The 17,205-nt window shown below is 45.6% G+C and overlaps 1 protein-coding gene across 7 annotated transcripts in view; it reads right to left on the bottom strand.

Moving 5' to 3' along the window:
• Positions 1–16,862, bottom strand: part of LOC118504180 (failed axon connections) — a 47,763-nt gene extending 30,901 nt beyond the window's left edge. For 2 of the 7 annotated variants that reach the window (XM_036038332.1, XM_036038339.1), the window contains exons 1-2: positions 16,705–16,862; positions 14,731–15,477 (exon numbers count right to left, since the gene is read on the bottom strand). In XM_036038332.1, the coding sequence (XP_035894225.1) occupies positions 14,731–15,156 (426 nt within the window). In that variant the 5' untranslated portion in view covers positions 15,157–15,477; positions 16,705–16,862. Of the gene's footprint in view, positions 1–14,730; positions 15,478–16,078; positions 16,189–16,568 lie in introns of those variants that run through there. The other 5 variants (XM_036038338.1, XM_036038333.1, XM_036038335.1 and 2 more) reach the window with 5 other exon arrangements.
• Between the last annotated feature and the right edge of the window lie 343 nt (positions 16,863–17,205).

Genomic DNA, 17,205 nt, shown 5'->3' with positions numbered 1-17,205 from the left:
TGCTCACAAGCATAAGCAAATGAGTCAGCGAAAATGGCTTCACTTCGCCCAACGGTACAACAAGCTTTGAAATTCTCATTAAAAACAATAACACAAGAACGCTAAACCAGCTCGTCTAATCAAGCTAAACTCCACGACCAGCGCAGAGCAAACCAGTTCCGACGGGAAGGGTAGAAGCAGCAATCCCAACTGATACGAGCCGGATGAGTCAGACACTATTTTTGTGCCGGTTTCCTATCCCTGGAAATGGCACACGCCATCAGCCGCAGTGAACGCGAATGGACGGAACTGGACGACCACAGAAGACACACGATTTTGTAGCAAAAAAAAAAAACCTCCATCACAGCAGGGACCTCAGTTTCTTGCCGTTCCTCCTGACACACGTTCGATGCAGGCGTGTACATAGAATCGCCTCCCAATATCACCAACAAACATTGGAGGACCACATACTGACAGATAATCCCGCGAGTCCACAGTCTCGGCTAGCAGCACAAAACCAAACCCGGGGACCGCTCCCAGTTAACCGTCCACTGTTTTTGAGAGACAGCAAACCACGATGAGCTAATCCGCGCCGAGCTGAAATCAACCCCTACTAGGTCCAGAGAGGCTGACGACGAAGTGTTGCGCGGACGGGCATACACACACACACGAGCATATTCAAATGATGCAACTGAACAATAAATTAATGCTGTGATAAGCGACCTCCCAGCGGTGGGACCTACAATAACGTGAGCTGTTTGTGTGATGGGCTGAGCCCGATAGTACTGGACGATGCTCAGAGTCGTCGGGGGGAAAAATAGAATAAAACCAAAGAACTGCAGTAAGAAGCAAAAAAACACACACACAAAACCCATTCTACAGGATTGTTCTATTTAATCTCGTAAAGTACAAGCGCGTGCATGGTATACGGGGTTTGATAAGGGAAAGCATTTAATCCAACGTCCGGAAACGACAAATAATAACCATTGGTTATCGCTTTTCCTTCGCCATCCTCAAATGCAGCCGAGAGAGATCAAGCTGAGCTTTCCTAGCTGGACAACTGGTAGGACTTTCTATTTATTGCTTTACATTTACCAAACCTGACCACCATTGCCAAGGTGGGTGCCAAGAAAAGAAAAAGCAACGAGCATGTTTTCCACTTCAATAATCTTGCCTCGAGAGCTTGCAACAACATCAGGCAGGCAATGCGCGGAAGATAAAAATGCTGGATCGAATATGATTGCTATAATATTGAAAGTCTTGGCGCACCGCCGATGATGACGGTGGTAGAGATGTTGAACCAACACAACAATTGCGCTCCATTGGTTTGCGGAACGAGCCTCGAAGAAAGCTCGTACCGAAACAAAAAACGTCTCCTTTTCATATTGCCTCTGCCCTATAGGAAAGCACTGCACATCGGAACCGATTTGCTTTCTTCCTTTCGCGTCAGCCAGCTCGCGACGCCACCGTTAAAAATCTGCAACGAAAACCTTCTGCGTTTAACAAATGCCCGAGCGACACCTGGTGCTCGCTGGAACGAGAACAAGCGCAAATAATATCGCATTCGCTTCGGGATGGATGGTGTTGTGCAAGAGAGTAATAATTTTGACGCCTTGCAATTGCCATCGGAAAACCGATCCCAACGATGGATTAGGAGTGGATTGGATGGAAAATGACAGAGGGAGCAGCAAAATTGCGCCACTCCAAAATGGCAATTTTCTCCCCGTTCACACCGTGAAACTGTCAATTAAGTATAAGAGAGAAACGGAATCGGTCCAAAGACCAATTCCGAGGCAAGGCAAAGACACGTAGAGCGGCCAATTCTCACCACAATGCCACCATCTTGCCGGAAATCTTTTTCTTTTCCATTATCGAAAATTGTTTTCTACTTCAAACGTGATGGAGTCATTTTTCCTCCACCGCCTTAGTGATAAAGATATTGAAAGAGAAAAAAGTGGAGCCTCCACAAAATGGAAATAGAAAGGGGAAGCGGTCAATCACATTTTCCTCCACGGTTGGTGTTTTCGTTTTTCGATAGCAAAAACAAACCGGAAAAGCGCCCAATCCAACACACACACACACCGGTTGTCATAAATCTGTCCCAAGTTTCCGCACGCTTTTACAGAAAACATCTGTAGCCGTCGCGGCGATAGACAACGCTGCAAGGGGTAGCTTCTTCTTTGGGTCAGAGATAGTCGGATGCAAACGAAACAACGAAGCACGTGCCCGCGCGAGGATGAATTTTTCATTGAGCAGCGGGATTTAGATACACTCAAGCCGACAACAGCGCGTTGGAACGGTTTCGTGTTTGGCGCCATGTTGGGTGAAATATTTCGTGTGTCCCAACGCAACACCCTACTGACCGCGTGAAGTAAACATGCCCGGCACGACTAGCCCTATATATAACCCCTATGGGATCTGTCTAGTCTAGTCTAGGGTCAAATGTAGCAGTCGTACAGTGAAATGACAAAATTTAAAACATTAATTTCTTATGGGACTTGAACGAGTTACAAACGAGTTACAGCTCCACAGTCCACCTCCAGGTGTAAGTTGTAAATGAAGCAAGGACTCTGTGGCAGATAAAAATAGCTCCACTCCACCGTGCTTCTTTTTCGGGAAAAGAAAGGTTTGCAATCCTAATAATTATTACCCTTGATGACCCATCATAACCTGGTACCATAATTATTGCATTTTTACCGATTCGCTTTGGAGCATCAGGGTTTCCTTCTCCCCACGATAGACCGACTCCTTTCAAGATCCGGAAAGTCATTAAGGGTGTGTGGGTTTGCCAAGAACATTAACTGACCACGGTGGTTCTACGTCAACCGTCCACTGGACAGGTTCTTGAAGCAGTATAGCAGGCAACCTCAAGCTTTAAGCGTTCCTTGAGTGAGAGAAGCGCAATGCCACCGTTGGCTGGATATGACCCCGCCAAGGGTAGGTGTTGGGCGTCACACATACAGCCAATTCGACCGCTACTTGATGAAGCAAAATTCACGTACGCTGATTGCTATTTAATTAGGCGCACATTTTTAACTGCACTTGGGCGAGACGAACAGTGCAGTACAACAATGTTGCCGGTGAATGGGCAGATTATACCGTATAGAACGAATTATGTGCTTCTTGATTATCGGGAATTTTTAAGGGGTAATTCCGTATTTTTTCTTTAATTTTTCCCCAAGGTTTCGAACATTCTCTAGGGTTGAACTCCAACGATTATACCCAAAATCTCTTAGGTTATCCGACAGCGTAAGAAGGAGTTAAGCAAATAATTAAATCCTAAGACTTCGTTTAAACTTGGTAGCAACTAACGTTTAAAGAATGGATGTTCTGTTTATCGAGCAGGACATATGATAACTGAGATCAACTTTGGGACTACTATGAATATACTATGAGCTGCTCATGTAAGACAAAATACATCTCAGAAACTCTATGCATTTAATGACATCATTTCAAGATACTAAATTAATTGAAACTCAATGAAGATGGGACTTCTGATGACCTCCATCGTGTTCGTCTAACAGCACCTTAACCAAATTTGAAGAATTCTTTGAAGTTCCAACACTATCCTAGCGCATCAAATCTAATAAAAAATTAATCACACTTAAAACAATACCTTCAGAATGCCTTCAAAACATTTTTCATCATTATCAGGCATCAAATTAAAACTCAACCACTTCCATCAAACGCACGACGCTTGCATTCACCACTTGCAAGCGCTTCTAAGCGCGAGACATGAATTATTCATCTCAATACGATGATCACCAGCGTTTGTACCCATTGCACGTTTCGGGACACTCCGCAACGTCCCCAAGGTCATCAAGGCGAAAAGCTAATTCAAAGACGACAACATCTTCGCCTTTGTTTTGCTACATTTGGTATGCATCCCCCGGAAGACTACGAAAGGAAAAGCCTCCTCCGATTTCAAGAATTCGACTCGATTGTTTCAAAACACAGCTGTTCCAAACGGAAGCACTCTCCGTGCTTCTCCTTCCACGAGTTTTTTGTTGTTGAAATAATCACAACAACACACCTTTTGTGTTCAACAAACGGATATTCCCTGGTGGTGATAAATGGTTAGAGCTTGCAGTGTCAATCTCTTGAAGAAATCCTTCACGCTTCAAAAGCTTGTGCACGCGAAAAAACTGGTAGCTTTTTCCTACCGTGACAGGCACGCGAACACCGGCAGCACGGGATGGGGCGTGCCTCACTACTATGCTGCTGGAGTACGCTCATACATTATGACAGATCGGCCGTCGTGTGACAGGAGGCTCGTACCGACGATGATTCCCAACGCGCCCCCCCAAACAAGAACGCGTGTCCGGAGATGGGGTGGAATGATTGATGATCTTACGGGAAAGCGGACAGATTGTGTTGCAAAAATCATATTACAAACTGCAAAAAAAAACCAACGATATACACAAAATGGAGACCTTCAGCCGTGTGCTGCTGGTTTTGTCGAACAGTCTTGGTGATGGACAGTGCAAATCAGTAGAGAGACTCAGAGAAGACCCCCGGTTCCAAGCAAACAGCAGTAACGAGCAACACGGCTCAATTTAATTTCACTTTCTTATTTTCGACTACTGGACACTATGCTACATACATTACTGCCCCGCTCGGACAAGCAAATCATCGTCGTCCGACGTTACACCGATAAGACCAACACAAGAAGACGACACATTCCATTTGCAATTCATGAATGAGGGTGCCCCGTTCGGTACGCGTCTCGTCAATGAGCCGTTGGGAACTATGGAAGTCCTCGAAACAAGATGACACATCTCAGCTCAACTGTTGAGGCCTATCTCAATGATGGGGCTACAATGTTACGCTCGGTAAAGTACCACATTGATGCGCAATTCGGCAAAGCATTTCTTCCAAGATCCGCCCCAGGTCAATGGCACCGGCGAGAGTCAAATGGACACTGTTTCTTCCCGCGGTTGTGTGTGGCTGTGATGATGATGTAAGGCAGCCCACACACGCGACCAGATGTCGATTAAAAAAACACATACAGACACCGAGCGAAGGGAAATCATGCTCTTCTTCATTGGAACACTTCAAGCACTGCGTATAAACGATCTGCCATTTTTTTTTATTTCACCTTCCGGAGGTCCGGAGGAGTTGCCACTCACTTTTTATTTCCAAACCATCTCTTCCGTCCATTTAACCGGTCTGCCGGTTGCAAATTGCACCAGCATAACTATTGCCCTTCGCGGTGGCAAAAAAAACGGAAACAAACCTAGGCAAATGATACATTTGATGGTTGGAAAGTGTATTGACCTTTCACCAAGCAGAGCATGGTGTTGCTTGAAGCAACTCATCTCATATATTCACGTCGAATGGATGAGGCTGTTTTTCTATGTTCAAAAGAAAGATGGAGTCCAACGGAAAATCAATTACATACAAACACGTAGAAAAACCACAACATTATAATGATGCCACCGAAACTGAAGTGGTGCACAAATAAATAGACATTAAATTAAAAAGTCTACCACCATGGCACAGACCATGGTACACATTACGTTGGACGGAATTCGTGTGAAGTGCCTTCACTTCTCGGCACGAGACTTTCTCCCGAAGCACTTTGCAATAGGGGGCGAGCGCGAGCGCATAATATCCACATCGTACAGCATCATCATAATGATCAGAGAAAAAATGGATGAGTTGATGGTGTACGCCAACGTAATAAAAAAGCGTTCAATTAATGGTAACATTAATGATGATCGCAACAGAAAAATATCCTTTTCATTCATTCATAGCATTTTATGTATCGAGTTTCCTCTTGCTAGCATTTTTATTTTAGATTGATATGATAAAAACATTTTAAAAAAGGGAAAGAGACAAAACTGATAGCAAGAGATTGTTAAAAACGGTTTAAAGTGCCATAAGCAAATTTGTAATTGTGAATTGACTTCCGACATGCATAATCTATCCTCAGCAGCAATCAGAATTGCAATCTGACAGCCTCTTGGGGATAGAATTATCAAGTAGGATCCTCAAACAGAGAATTCCCAACAAAAAAAAAGTTGGTCTTTGCTAAGAGCAGTTGGAGGTCTCTTCGATCGACAACGGTCTCCTTGTCAAACAGATCTGCAACGTATTCTGAATGATTGTCACTCGGACTACCTACTTCATCTTGGACATTGTCGGCAAGTTTTGAAACTAACACAATGTTCACTTTGTACAAAATATCCTAGTACGTTTAGGCAAATCCACTATCATCTTAATCATAGCGCTAAATCCTTGGTTTCCCTCTTTAGATGCTGGATCTTACAATATTACTTGTTGGCCAGATTCATCTTCTTTGTTCACTTTTCCTCAGTTTTATTCAAAATAACGCTGCATCGTTTGTATGTTCGACATACGTCACCGGAACGATTGAATCTATGCATATATCTCCGTATAATCCACAGCCTCAGCTTCAGAATTTCGGATACAAACGTACCCGACCAGCAAGCTGTTGCTGTTCGTACCGCACCAGAAGGTGCTAGCGAAACGGCAGAGAATTGAATCAATTGAATAATTGATCCGAAAACATGTCAACGTCAAATCAACCCGTTTGGACAACGCTCTTGCCTCGGCGACAGTCTACCACCAGCCAGCATCCGGTAAAGAAGCGAAAGAAATATTCTCCTTTCGGCTACCGTTCCTTCTTCTTTAACTCGGCTTTTGAGTTTCAACCATGTTATTCTAAACTTGATAAGGGAAAAGGGTTATTCGAGGACCTAAGCAACCGGACATCTTTAAATGTCCGACCGTGTCCACCATGTCCAAAATCCATCCAACCGCTTACAAATGACACATTACGGGGCAGAGGAAAAGGAAAGCCTTTCTTTCTGAACCGATGCTCTCATTAGGTAGTTTAACTCGGGGAGCAAAGACCGTGTCATACGCGTTCACTAAATTTCCTATGCGGGACCCGTTTGCTAGATTTCACCCTCGAGGGGCATCAGCTCGGAAGCCAATCCCGGAGACCAATTCCGGTGGTATCGAATTGATTGATTTATTGGAAACAAAATTAAATTAATCGACCATCGCTTAACGAATCGATGCACTTCTCCCGTATCTTTTTCCACCCTTCCCTTCCCCACCAATGCATCGCCTTCTCCCTCATCGACACCGATTGATCACTGTTGTCAAAGACCCTTTTTCCGTTTCCTTCTACAGTTCGCTGGGCGCTACCATCACACACCACAAGCAGCTACTAGTGACTTTTTCTTTATTGCACCCGTTGAACCTCCGATGGAAGAATTATGCGGCTCTTTTTTTATGACGGTGGAGGGGCAATGTTTGATTGCTGCCGGCCTATTGTTGTAGTGCCGCCGCTTTCCCGCATCTTATGCCATATATTCGCGGGCGCATTGCGTGAAGGTTTGAGGTTGATTTGTCGACTTTCGCTCCCTCGCCCGACGGGTGCAGCCGGCGCGAGTGAACAACCGGAACGACCGGGAACAGTCATGTCGCGGGATTTTACAATTTAATGGTCTGTCTGACCTGAGAAAGCAGCGTATGATAAGGGTTCGTGTGGCCAAAGAACAGTCGCTCGTGATTAGGTCGTAAATATATGCCGGCACTCTTGAACACAGAGAAATAAATATCGATCAGTGAGTAAAACTTTCTACCGCTGGCATTTATTTGCATGTAAGGAGACTGTGAACCTAACCCACGGATCTGATGTCCGAACTGTGACCTGGGCTAACTATGGAATTAGTCTCCCAATTACTTTACCAACAGATGATTTCTCTATTACCATCGTAAAGTGGGCAAGTGTTACGGTGCGGTAATTCTATCTCCAAACTATTCCCCCGTTCAGTTTACAAAACCCACACACGACGCCACTGTGGTTGTACTTGCACGAGCATAATGCTTTGGAAAATTAACGAAACACAGAGACCCATCCGTGTACGACCGGTTAGCAATTTAAATGTAAATATTTACAATTGCCTGTAGAAATTTCAAACGGGCAGGAATGCTCAAAAACGACGCCACCCGCCCGCATCCTATTCGACCAAAAACGGAAGCACCGAAACCATCTGGTCTATTAACCCGAGAGGAATGTCCTCAACGATAAACGAATTATATTACTGGCTCTGGTGGTGTGTCAGCTGGTGGACTGTTCCTCAGAATCGGTCCATCGCAACCTTACGCTCCATATTTCGGTATTTGGTATAAGAAGAGTCTTACTAAGTATCGCCATGTCCATACGGGAACATCAAAAACAACATGTCGGACTGTCTAATTCAATTTATCAGCAACATTTTTTTTTTCCACAACCAAGATGTGTCTAATTTTTCATCGGAGAAACGAGCTATGTGCAGACTTTTTACTTTTCAGCAGGCGTGATACCATCATGATCATGATAAAAAGGAAGAGGGAAACAAAATGAGCAACCATTTCACTCGCTCTTGTGTAATGTAATAAACTCATAAAAATTCATTTAGAGTGCTCTGCCGTCGCTCTAGTGCAAGCTGCACGTGCAGCTATTCTCTAATTTGAATAATTATGTCACTCATTACCCCGAGAATGGGGGATGCGCATTTATGTCTTTCGTTCGATACCCCACGTTTTGTTGAAGGTTTTAGCTACACAAAATGGCCACCCAAACAAAGTGACGCATTTTTGACATTTTGTTTTGTAGTAACTTTTGTATCTACATCGCAAGAAAAAAAAATTGCATGAGCTTAACTTGAGCTGGATTTTCTAAACTTGATCATGAAGAAATGATGTTAGAGATTGACAGCAAGAGTTATAAGGAGTAATAAGGATACAAATTGTATAGAGAGCCTATGAGAGTAGTCCCCAAGAGTCGTTTGTTGAGCAATTCGTCCTAATGGCTCACTTAAAATCTAGTCTATATCGAAGTCTACTACTAACGAAGGGACTTCAGAGACACAGACTTACTTACTTATCAGGCGCTACAACCGTTTTGCGGTCTTGGCCTGCTGCAACAATCCTCGATACCGCTCACGGTTTAGCGCCGTCGTCTGCCAATCCATTATCCCGGTCGTTCTGGCGGACGCATCACTCCATCTCAATTTGAGCCTACCACGCCTCCTCTGTCCGTGTGGACGGCCTAAAAGGACTTTACGGGCTGGGTCGTCCGGTGTCATTCTCATGACGTGACCAGCCCACCGCAGCCTGGCGAGTCTAATTCGCTGCACGATGGTAAGATCATCGTACAGCACGTAGAGCTCGTCATTGTAGCGGCTCCTCCGCGAGACACAGGCTACAGCTGTGAAAGTCTAGAGACGACGGTAATACATTCTTCAACTTACTTACATCGTGTTGTGCCAAACGAGTAATTATTTTATTTAGTTTAAAACTAACAAAAATTATCAATATTGGTTAAACCTCTGAAAAATCTTATTTGCCCTTTATAATCTGAGTCACGAAATGTTGCTACATTCTTCAAAAATTTGGTTTGAAGTGTGACAAATGAGTATATTTAATCATTCAACAGCATAAAATTCTTATCATTCAAAACAAACATTAACCGAGCAAATAAATCGACCAAACGAAAGCAAATAACAGATTTAAAGCCCTTGTGTCCCCTACCCGGCGTCGTGTTTATCGCTCGCTTTAGGTCGCTAACCGTAGAACGTTCCGGGGCTTTAATTTCTCACTTCAGCCAACCCTTTTCAAACGCGCTTCAAACATTCCATCGGGCCGCCGCCACGCTAAATGCCACACCCACAACGCTTCCACCAACGCGCGTCGCGTTCTGAAGTGAAGACATCCCGATGAAGATAACACGGAAAACATACTTTCACCCGAAGCACTTTTCTACCCCACCCTTCTCACTCTTACAACATTCCCACCCCTCCTCTTTTCCCAGGTCAGACCAGAACAACGGGGTATAATATGCTTCCTTTTTTTATGCTTCCTTCTTATCGAACCGTTCCTTCATTTCACTATCCTATCGCTAGAAGCACGCTCCGTCAAGCATCTGGATAACACCCTTTACACACACACACACCCAGCAGACACCCGCGTCGTGCTTTCCCTTTATGACTTTACTATTTTGCCGGCGATAGACACCATTTTTTGTGGGAACGTAGAAAGTAAAGACATGTCTGATAAGTAGTGGTCGTAGTAGTAATAGCACAGAAGAAAAACGACTGTTGGGGTCCCTCTCTACACACACCCAGTGATCGGCGGTTTGACACTTGTGGCACTTAATTTCGGGAAAGCGTGCCCTTATCAAATCCGTTTATTGTCTGTTTATTGCCCGTTCGTGTCAAGTTCCCTTTCTTGTGATGTTTCATTATCGAAACGAGTTTTTGTGCCAAAGAAAAGGTTGCGATCTTACAAATTGTCTACATCCCAGCTATGCAAGTGCAATAAACATTATCCAGACAAGGAAAGACAAGAACAAAAAAAATCGTTGTACCGCGACACATCATTAAAAGCACGTTTGCCGAAGGATCACTGTTTCGTCATCGAGACGCTTGAAGCGAAAAGCTTCAAATTAAAGCGATTTATTTCCATCGCTTCCTTCGACACGTAATCTCCGCCGTGGGTCGAAAAGCAAATGAGTTTTATAAATATATTCAGAACGGTTCACACTGCTGTGTACAGCCCAACCCACGTAAAAATGACGAACCCTGTTTAAAATGGCAGACTGCCCATATATGGCAATCTGCCCAGACGAAAGTGAGAAAGTGAGTTGTATCGGTGTTACAATATAGGTCAACAACTGCAACATGCAAAAAGGGTGTCCAATAAAGCCAATTAAGATTCCGTATCTCTGCTACGCCTACAGCATTACCCAATAAATTGACACTCTCAAACGCTTTCCTGAAGTTACGAAGAAGACAAAATTATACTAAATTACCTACATTTTCTTCACATCAGTTCTTCAACAGCATTGGGTTTGTCGTTATTGATATTTCCTTTGTCTTATCTGCTGCTGCCACCCCTTAAAACTATGCCATAGTTCTTGCCATTGTCGTTGAAACTCTTCGGAACGGCCACATCGTTCCCAATGGGTGAAGGATTCCTATCTCCCAAGTGGTAGTTTGTTGAATCGATAATAACGATAACCACCAATTTGGATATTTGGTCTTTGCGGGAAGGAGTGCCAAGGGTTTGCAGCAAGACAATATTATTATAAAACCTTTCCCCCACACTCGAGTGTATTGGTTCAACCGAGTTCACACCGTGCGTGTGTAGTTGATTTATACTTGGGAAACTGTTTGGTGAGGTTCAACATTTGAATAAGTACCATATTGATACTGATTATGTTGGAAGAGGTAAGTAAATGAAAAGCGATAAGATTAGGGATCCGGACTTGGTAGAATTCTTCGAAAGTATTCTGACGCATAATTTAAAAAAATATCTGAACTAGAGACATTAAAGGACTATCAGCGCCAGCCCAGTTGCTCTCCGAATAATGCTATTCATGTCCAACATTCAGAAGTGTTAGTACTGATTTGCTGATATTTCCTCTCAATCTGTAATATTCTGTAAGTGGTCCGAAATTGCTAAGACACTCATCCACAAGACATTAAGGAGCAGGTCCAATTATATATTGCGCTCAGGGGCACAAACTTATTATCAGGTACATCGGGCAAACAACGGACATTGCTCCAGAATAAACGCACGTTTTCGAATAGCTAAGCCTGATTTCGCTACCCTTCAAACAAGAACCTTCTGGCCCAGAGATAGGCAACAAACCAAAAATGATATTCACAAAACGTGTTCCTTGTGTGTTACCTGCTGTGATCTTGGTGCGTGTTTGGGCAAGCATAAACCAGTCATCGAATAAAACCCGGGGCCCTGCACACACACACGCTCGATCGTCTAGTGTCGTTTGTAGTATGTTGAGGATTTTGCTAAATGTGTCCTGCCCTGCCCGACCCTATTATATTCCATCTTCCACGCTAGACAGGAAAAAAGATATGCATGAAAGAATTTCGCATCCCAGACCTGAAGTTGGTGGTCCGTAATGTAAATAATGCCGCGGCTAACCGAACGAAGATGGGTGTCGGGAGGTCGTCAGCGGAGTCGTCGCTTGTTTTGGATAGGTCGGGGAGGGACATACAACACATAAGGTAAGATGATGATGGGCGGACGCATTTAAAAGGCCGTCGCCGTCTTAAACGTCACCAGAGCAGTAAGCGTGTGTGTGTGTTTGGGAACAATAAAACCTCAAGTCTTCTCTAACCTGTCTTCACCTGTTCTGCAGCCCTCGGCGACCCTTAAGAAATGCTGGAGGTTTTTAACACAGAACGCCTAACGTTACCTTCTCAAGGTCGTTACCGAAATATTCTACCGGTTTATGGGTTTTGCTTCTTCCTTTGTGTCTTGTGGGTTGGCGGGCGTCGTCTCGACATAGCGTCTCCCTTCCCTTAGCTCGGTCCCATCATCTTCAAGAAACAATGTGAAGAAATATCGGCGAAAGTCGAGACGGAAAGCCGTTTTGTAAAGGAAAAGCTTATCCATTCCGGCGAGATGTCGCGGTTCGCGTCTGCTGAACCCCGCGCGCCAAACTCATCGTCAATTGTTTTTTTTTTCTTTCCACGGCTAATAGGCTTCTCGGTCCAACCGCGGAGATGAAGCAAACAACATTGTGGAGTTTGTGCAGCCTCGGTCGGTCCGAAAAACCATAGCCACACCGATGCCAACATCTGGTCAGAAGAACCCGTGTGTATGTGTGTTTTGTGGAAAGCTTTCCCTTTTTCACGCTCTGATAAAAAAGGTATGCCGCCGTTGGACCGTTTAAAAGCGTAACCAAAAGAAAAATCTACAACCGTACAAAAGGAGGAGAGAGAAAAAAAACAAAAAAAAACGGAAGAAGCGCAGAGGGAGACAAGAAGAGAAGACAACAACAACAACACAATAAATGCGGGTGAAACTGAACACGCATAGGATCGTTGATTGATCTCACTTCGAGCCGAGAGCAAACATCTTCAGATCGAGAAGCTGCTGCTGATGATGATGATGCCGATCGGATTTTTCGTTACTTATCTAGCTTGTTGCCTGGTCTGGCACGTGGCATAGGATCGCGAAAATAGGTGAATCATGAATCAAGATGTGAAAGTAGCAAAACAAACAGAAATATTATTTTCCCTGTATTGATGGGAAGCTTGCGTTTTTGTGTGTGGCTTTAATTTTTAAATACATTCGTTTGGGGAGATTCCCAATGAATACTCTTTTTCATGTAGGATTTATCACGTTAATGACATATTTTTCATGTGCTTTGGCTCTACAACCTCAAGGAGGTCTTGCCATAAGTGGCTTCCTTAGCTGGAGCGTGATAGCTGATATATCATTCATATGATCATTCAATGCCCTTCATGTCCTAAATGTCCATAAAATACAAGCACACATTTAGCAACTAGACCACTCCATATGACCCGAAAATGGATCAGGTAAGCCCTCACTTATCGGACTCTCTGGTGCTGCAGGTCAGGGAATTTGCAGCCTGTCCCGTACGAAACAAAAGCTGCCCACAAGCAGATGTTGCCCAAAAAACGCACAAAAGCACGCACCCATATACGAAGACAGGGGGCAAGCATGGAAAGGGAACAAGCTAGGGATGACACACCACCACCACCACCACCAATTGCTCGTCGGATCCTATCGCCGGAACACACTTCTATGGGGCTTTTGATATCACTGGGCAACAAAGCATAAAAATGTGGAATTCGCGTTTCTCGCGTTTTAAAAGCCACCAGTATCACACATCGACGTGAGACTCGTGGTTTTATGGGTGTGCGTGTGGGTCCCTTTGGATGCGCGCGCGACAAAGAACAGTCTGAACAGCAAGAGGGTGATTTCTATGCTTCACAGGGAGTTTTACACCAACACCAGCACACAACACATTCCTGCCGGGACAAAATCACTCTCGCACGCACACACACGCATACGAAACTAGCAAGCGGGCGCGTCAACTCGCTCCGACATTCCATGCTCTCTCCCTCTCACACACATCTTTCATCAGTAAAGGAGCGCGTCGTTTCCAGTGCGTTACACACACACACACACGCGCGCACACAGGGTGAAGCATTCTTGCTCGGTGCGATGAAAAAGGGCCCTAGCCAGGGTAGAAACGGCAAGGAAGAAGGATCCAGGGCCCGGTTTTTGGGTTCGCGCGACAACGACCCTCTCACACACACACATACAGGCTCACAGCAAGCGTGAGAGCGTGCGTACTGTACACACCGCTCACGATACGGTACACACAAAAAAAAACTGTGCCATCTCGATACCGAAAAGCGGTGAATCTCGGCAGGACATTTCGTTAGAAGAAAGTATTGGTGCTCATAATGCAAAGCTGGAGCGAAAAAGAGAAAGAGCGAGAGAGAGAGAATGTCAATGCAATAGAGCACAGTTGCTGCTGGTTGTTGAATTTATGCTACACTCAGCCAAACTGCTCCAGCACGCCAGCAGCAAAGATGGATGCTGGGGGGATGATGATGCTGCTCTGCCAGGTTTTTGCACTCTCATCATCTACTTGCTACTCTCCTGTTCGCTCGCTCGCTTGTGGTATCCGTCCGCATCCCACCAACTCGACTCGTCCCGCACTCTTCTGTCCCGTGTACCACTTTTCCAGACAACACCCAAACCCCCGCGCGCAACTGCATCGTGGCGTGGTCCGGTCCCCGATCCTTCGCCCTGCACAGTGCCGCTCGCGTTCAACGATTTGATTGACTGGGGGCACAAATCCCTTCCTTCCTTCCCGGATCACCCCGCACAGGCTGGACGGATTATTTTTCACAAATGGCGGCAAAAATCCGCCACGCCACTTACCTCATACTTCAGTCCGGCCAGGCGCAACCAGGTCTCCACCTTCAGACAGAACGGCGAAATGGACGGCAGCATCGGTGTGCGGGTGAACTGGTACAGATACACCACGTCCTTCTCGAAGTTCACCTTGTGCACGGTGGGCTTCACTTCCTTCTCCTTCTTGGCCGGGGCGGCGGCCGCATCGGAACTGGTCGCCCCATCGCCTTCACCGCCCGCCGGTGCATTCTCACCGGTGGCCGGTTTCTCCTCCGGCTTCTTATCGGACGCGTCACCGCCGGCCGCAGCTTCACCGCCGCCAGCCGCCGCAGCCGCCTTATCGGCCGGTGCTGCCTCGGTCACGGTGGCGGTTGCTGCCGCCGCCGCCGCCTCCACCACCTTCTTCTCTTCCTCGCCGGCTACGACGGGCTTGTTTTCCGTTTCGGTGGCCATTTTTTATGGGCGCGTTGTTCTTCGGCTACTTATGGGTGGATGTGCTCGCGAGGGGTTTTTCCTTTTGGTTCTGTGTCTTGTCGGGCGCCACACACCAAAAAACAGGAGGTGCACACTACGATCGCTGCTGCTGCTGCTGCTTTCGCTAACTACAAACCGGGTTGCTACGGTACGACGACTGTCACTTGGCACTTTTCACACACGGCACATGCACGCACAGGCTCACAAATACGCACACACACACGCGCACACACGGGGGAGTGGTAAGAAACGTTAACGTTGGGATGCAAGCACTTCAATGATCTTTCGGGTGAAGATTTTCTGCAAGGAAAAGAGAGAAGAATTGATTGAAACTGACGGGCAGTAAGCGGGACGCCGTACACACAAACACAGTGAGAACAAGGATACGAATCGTGGCCATAATTTAAAGGGACAGTTGGAATAATTTAGTTTAAAAAGGACAAATCTTAAACTAAAAAGAAAATCACTCCTGCCAGCGCTCCTGTACGCGAGCGAGAGAGCAAGAGAGAAAGAGCGAGAGCGAGCGGTCGAGGATGGGCCAAACCCATGCCCAAACGATGGGTACAACTCCTACGAAAAAGAGCAGTGCGTCGCCGTGGAGCTAATTCGCGAAACAAAGATCGAAAAATGCGCGCCGTTCGTTGCTTTTCCCTCTACACGCCCAGATAAAGTTACTTGAATCGGTTTTCACGAGCGGGGCTTCACCAACAGAAAAAAAAAACACAATTTGAAGTTTGCTTCAATTTGCTGCCACTTCAAATAATCACATCGAGTCGAAAATTCAGCGGTTTCGTTCCTCTTCGCTTTGCACTTCTTCGGGTGGGACTGGAATTAGTCAATTAATCTCTTTGCGGGTTTTTTTCTTCTCTAAACCAATGCAGCAGCATCATCATCACCACACCATTCATCCCAACTCCACACACCCATCAGAGGAAAGAAACCTAAGAAGAGTAGCCACACCACACAGTTGTTCGTCGTCGGATATCACTGGGATCCCTTCACTGCTGGAAACACAATGCAAGTACCCATCACCGACCGATTCAAGCAAAAACCGACCCACAGGTACAGTCTGCGCGTACACACACACACACACACACGCACTCGTCGAGTGACCGTTTTTCCGCAAGGCTTCGGCTATTGTGCTATCGCAGCAACCACAGCAATACGATGATCATTTGCTTGCCATATACTAGTTTGATCGTTAATTTTCTGCTTCTTATTCGTCTAGCTCTCTGGACACAGTTCTTCAACACACATACACACACACGCACACACAACACACTCAAGTGGCTCAAGAAAAGCCAAACCCTGGCTGCATCAAACCAAATCCCACTCTGAAGGCGTTCCCTGTTCCGAGCTAGAACAATAAGAAAACAAAAAACCGTCCGCACAAGCAAAGATGAGCTGGGAGCTCTGCGCGTCACTTGCTTTTGCCTTTCCTATATCCAGATTCCTTGGCTGGTCTTTTCCAACGGCACACCACTTGCTCGGCTCACGGTTCGGACGAGTTTGAACAGCGCTACTAACCCTCGGGGAAAAACTACCGCTTCTGCTGATGCTGCCGCTGCAAATGTGGGAGTTTGATACAAGCCTTCCTGTGCGGACCAACGCGCTGGCTGCTGCTGCTGCTGTCTCAAGCTTTTTTCGGAAATTGAACCACTCAACGCGCGTACGTACGGGCTACAGGCTGTGAGGTTTTTGAATGAAACGTGAGGGCACTCGCGTGAGTGGCCATTTAACGGCGTGAAGCGGGCACTCACCGTGTATGTGCTGGGCAGACGCACACACACACACACACAGGCACATCTTGTGCCGAGCTGTGTATTAACTAGGCAGGGACGATTTTAAAATTTGTTTGAATTTAATTTCAAAATTTAAAGTATTTTTAATGCTACAGTACTTTGAATGGAAGAAATATTGTAGCTTCTTTTTATCATTTTATGTTTTGTAGTCTTTGAAGCTCATTTTTGTATTCCAGATTTCATTCGTTTTTGGACTGTAATGTCAAGACGAATTCAAATTGTTATA

The sequence above is a fragment of the Anopheles stephensi genome, chromosome 2 (genome assembly GCF_013141755.1).
Source record: "Anopheles stephensi strain Indian chromosome 2, UCI_ANSTEP_V1.0, whole genome shotgun sequence".
NCBI classification, from domain to species: Eukaryota; Metazoa; Arthropoda; class Insecta; order Diptera; family Culicidae; genus Anopheles; species Anopheles stephensi.
This window is presented reverse-complemented; position numbering and strand designations above follow the sequence as displayed.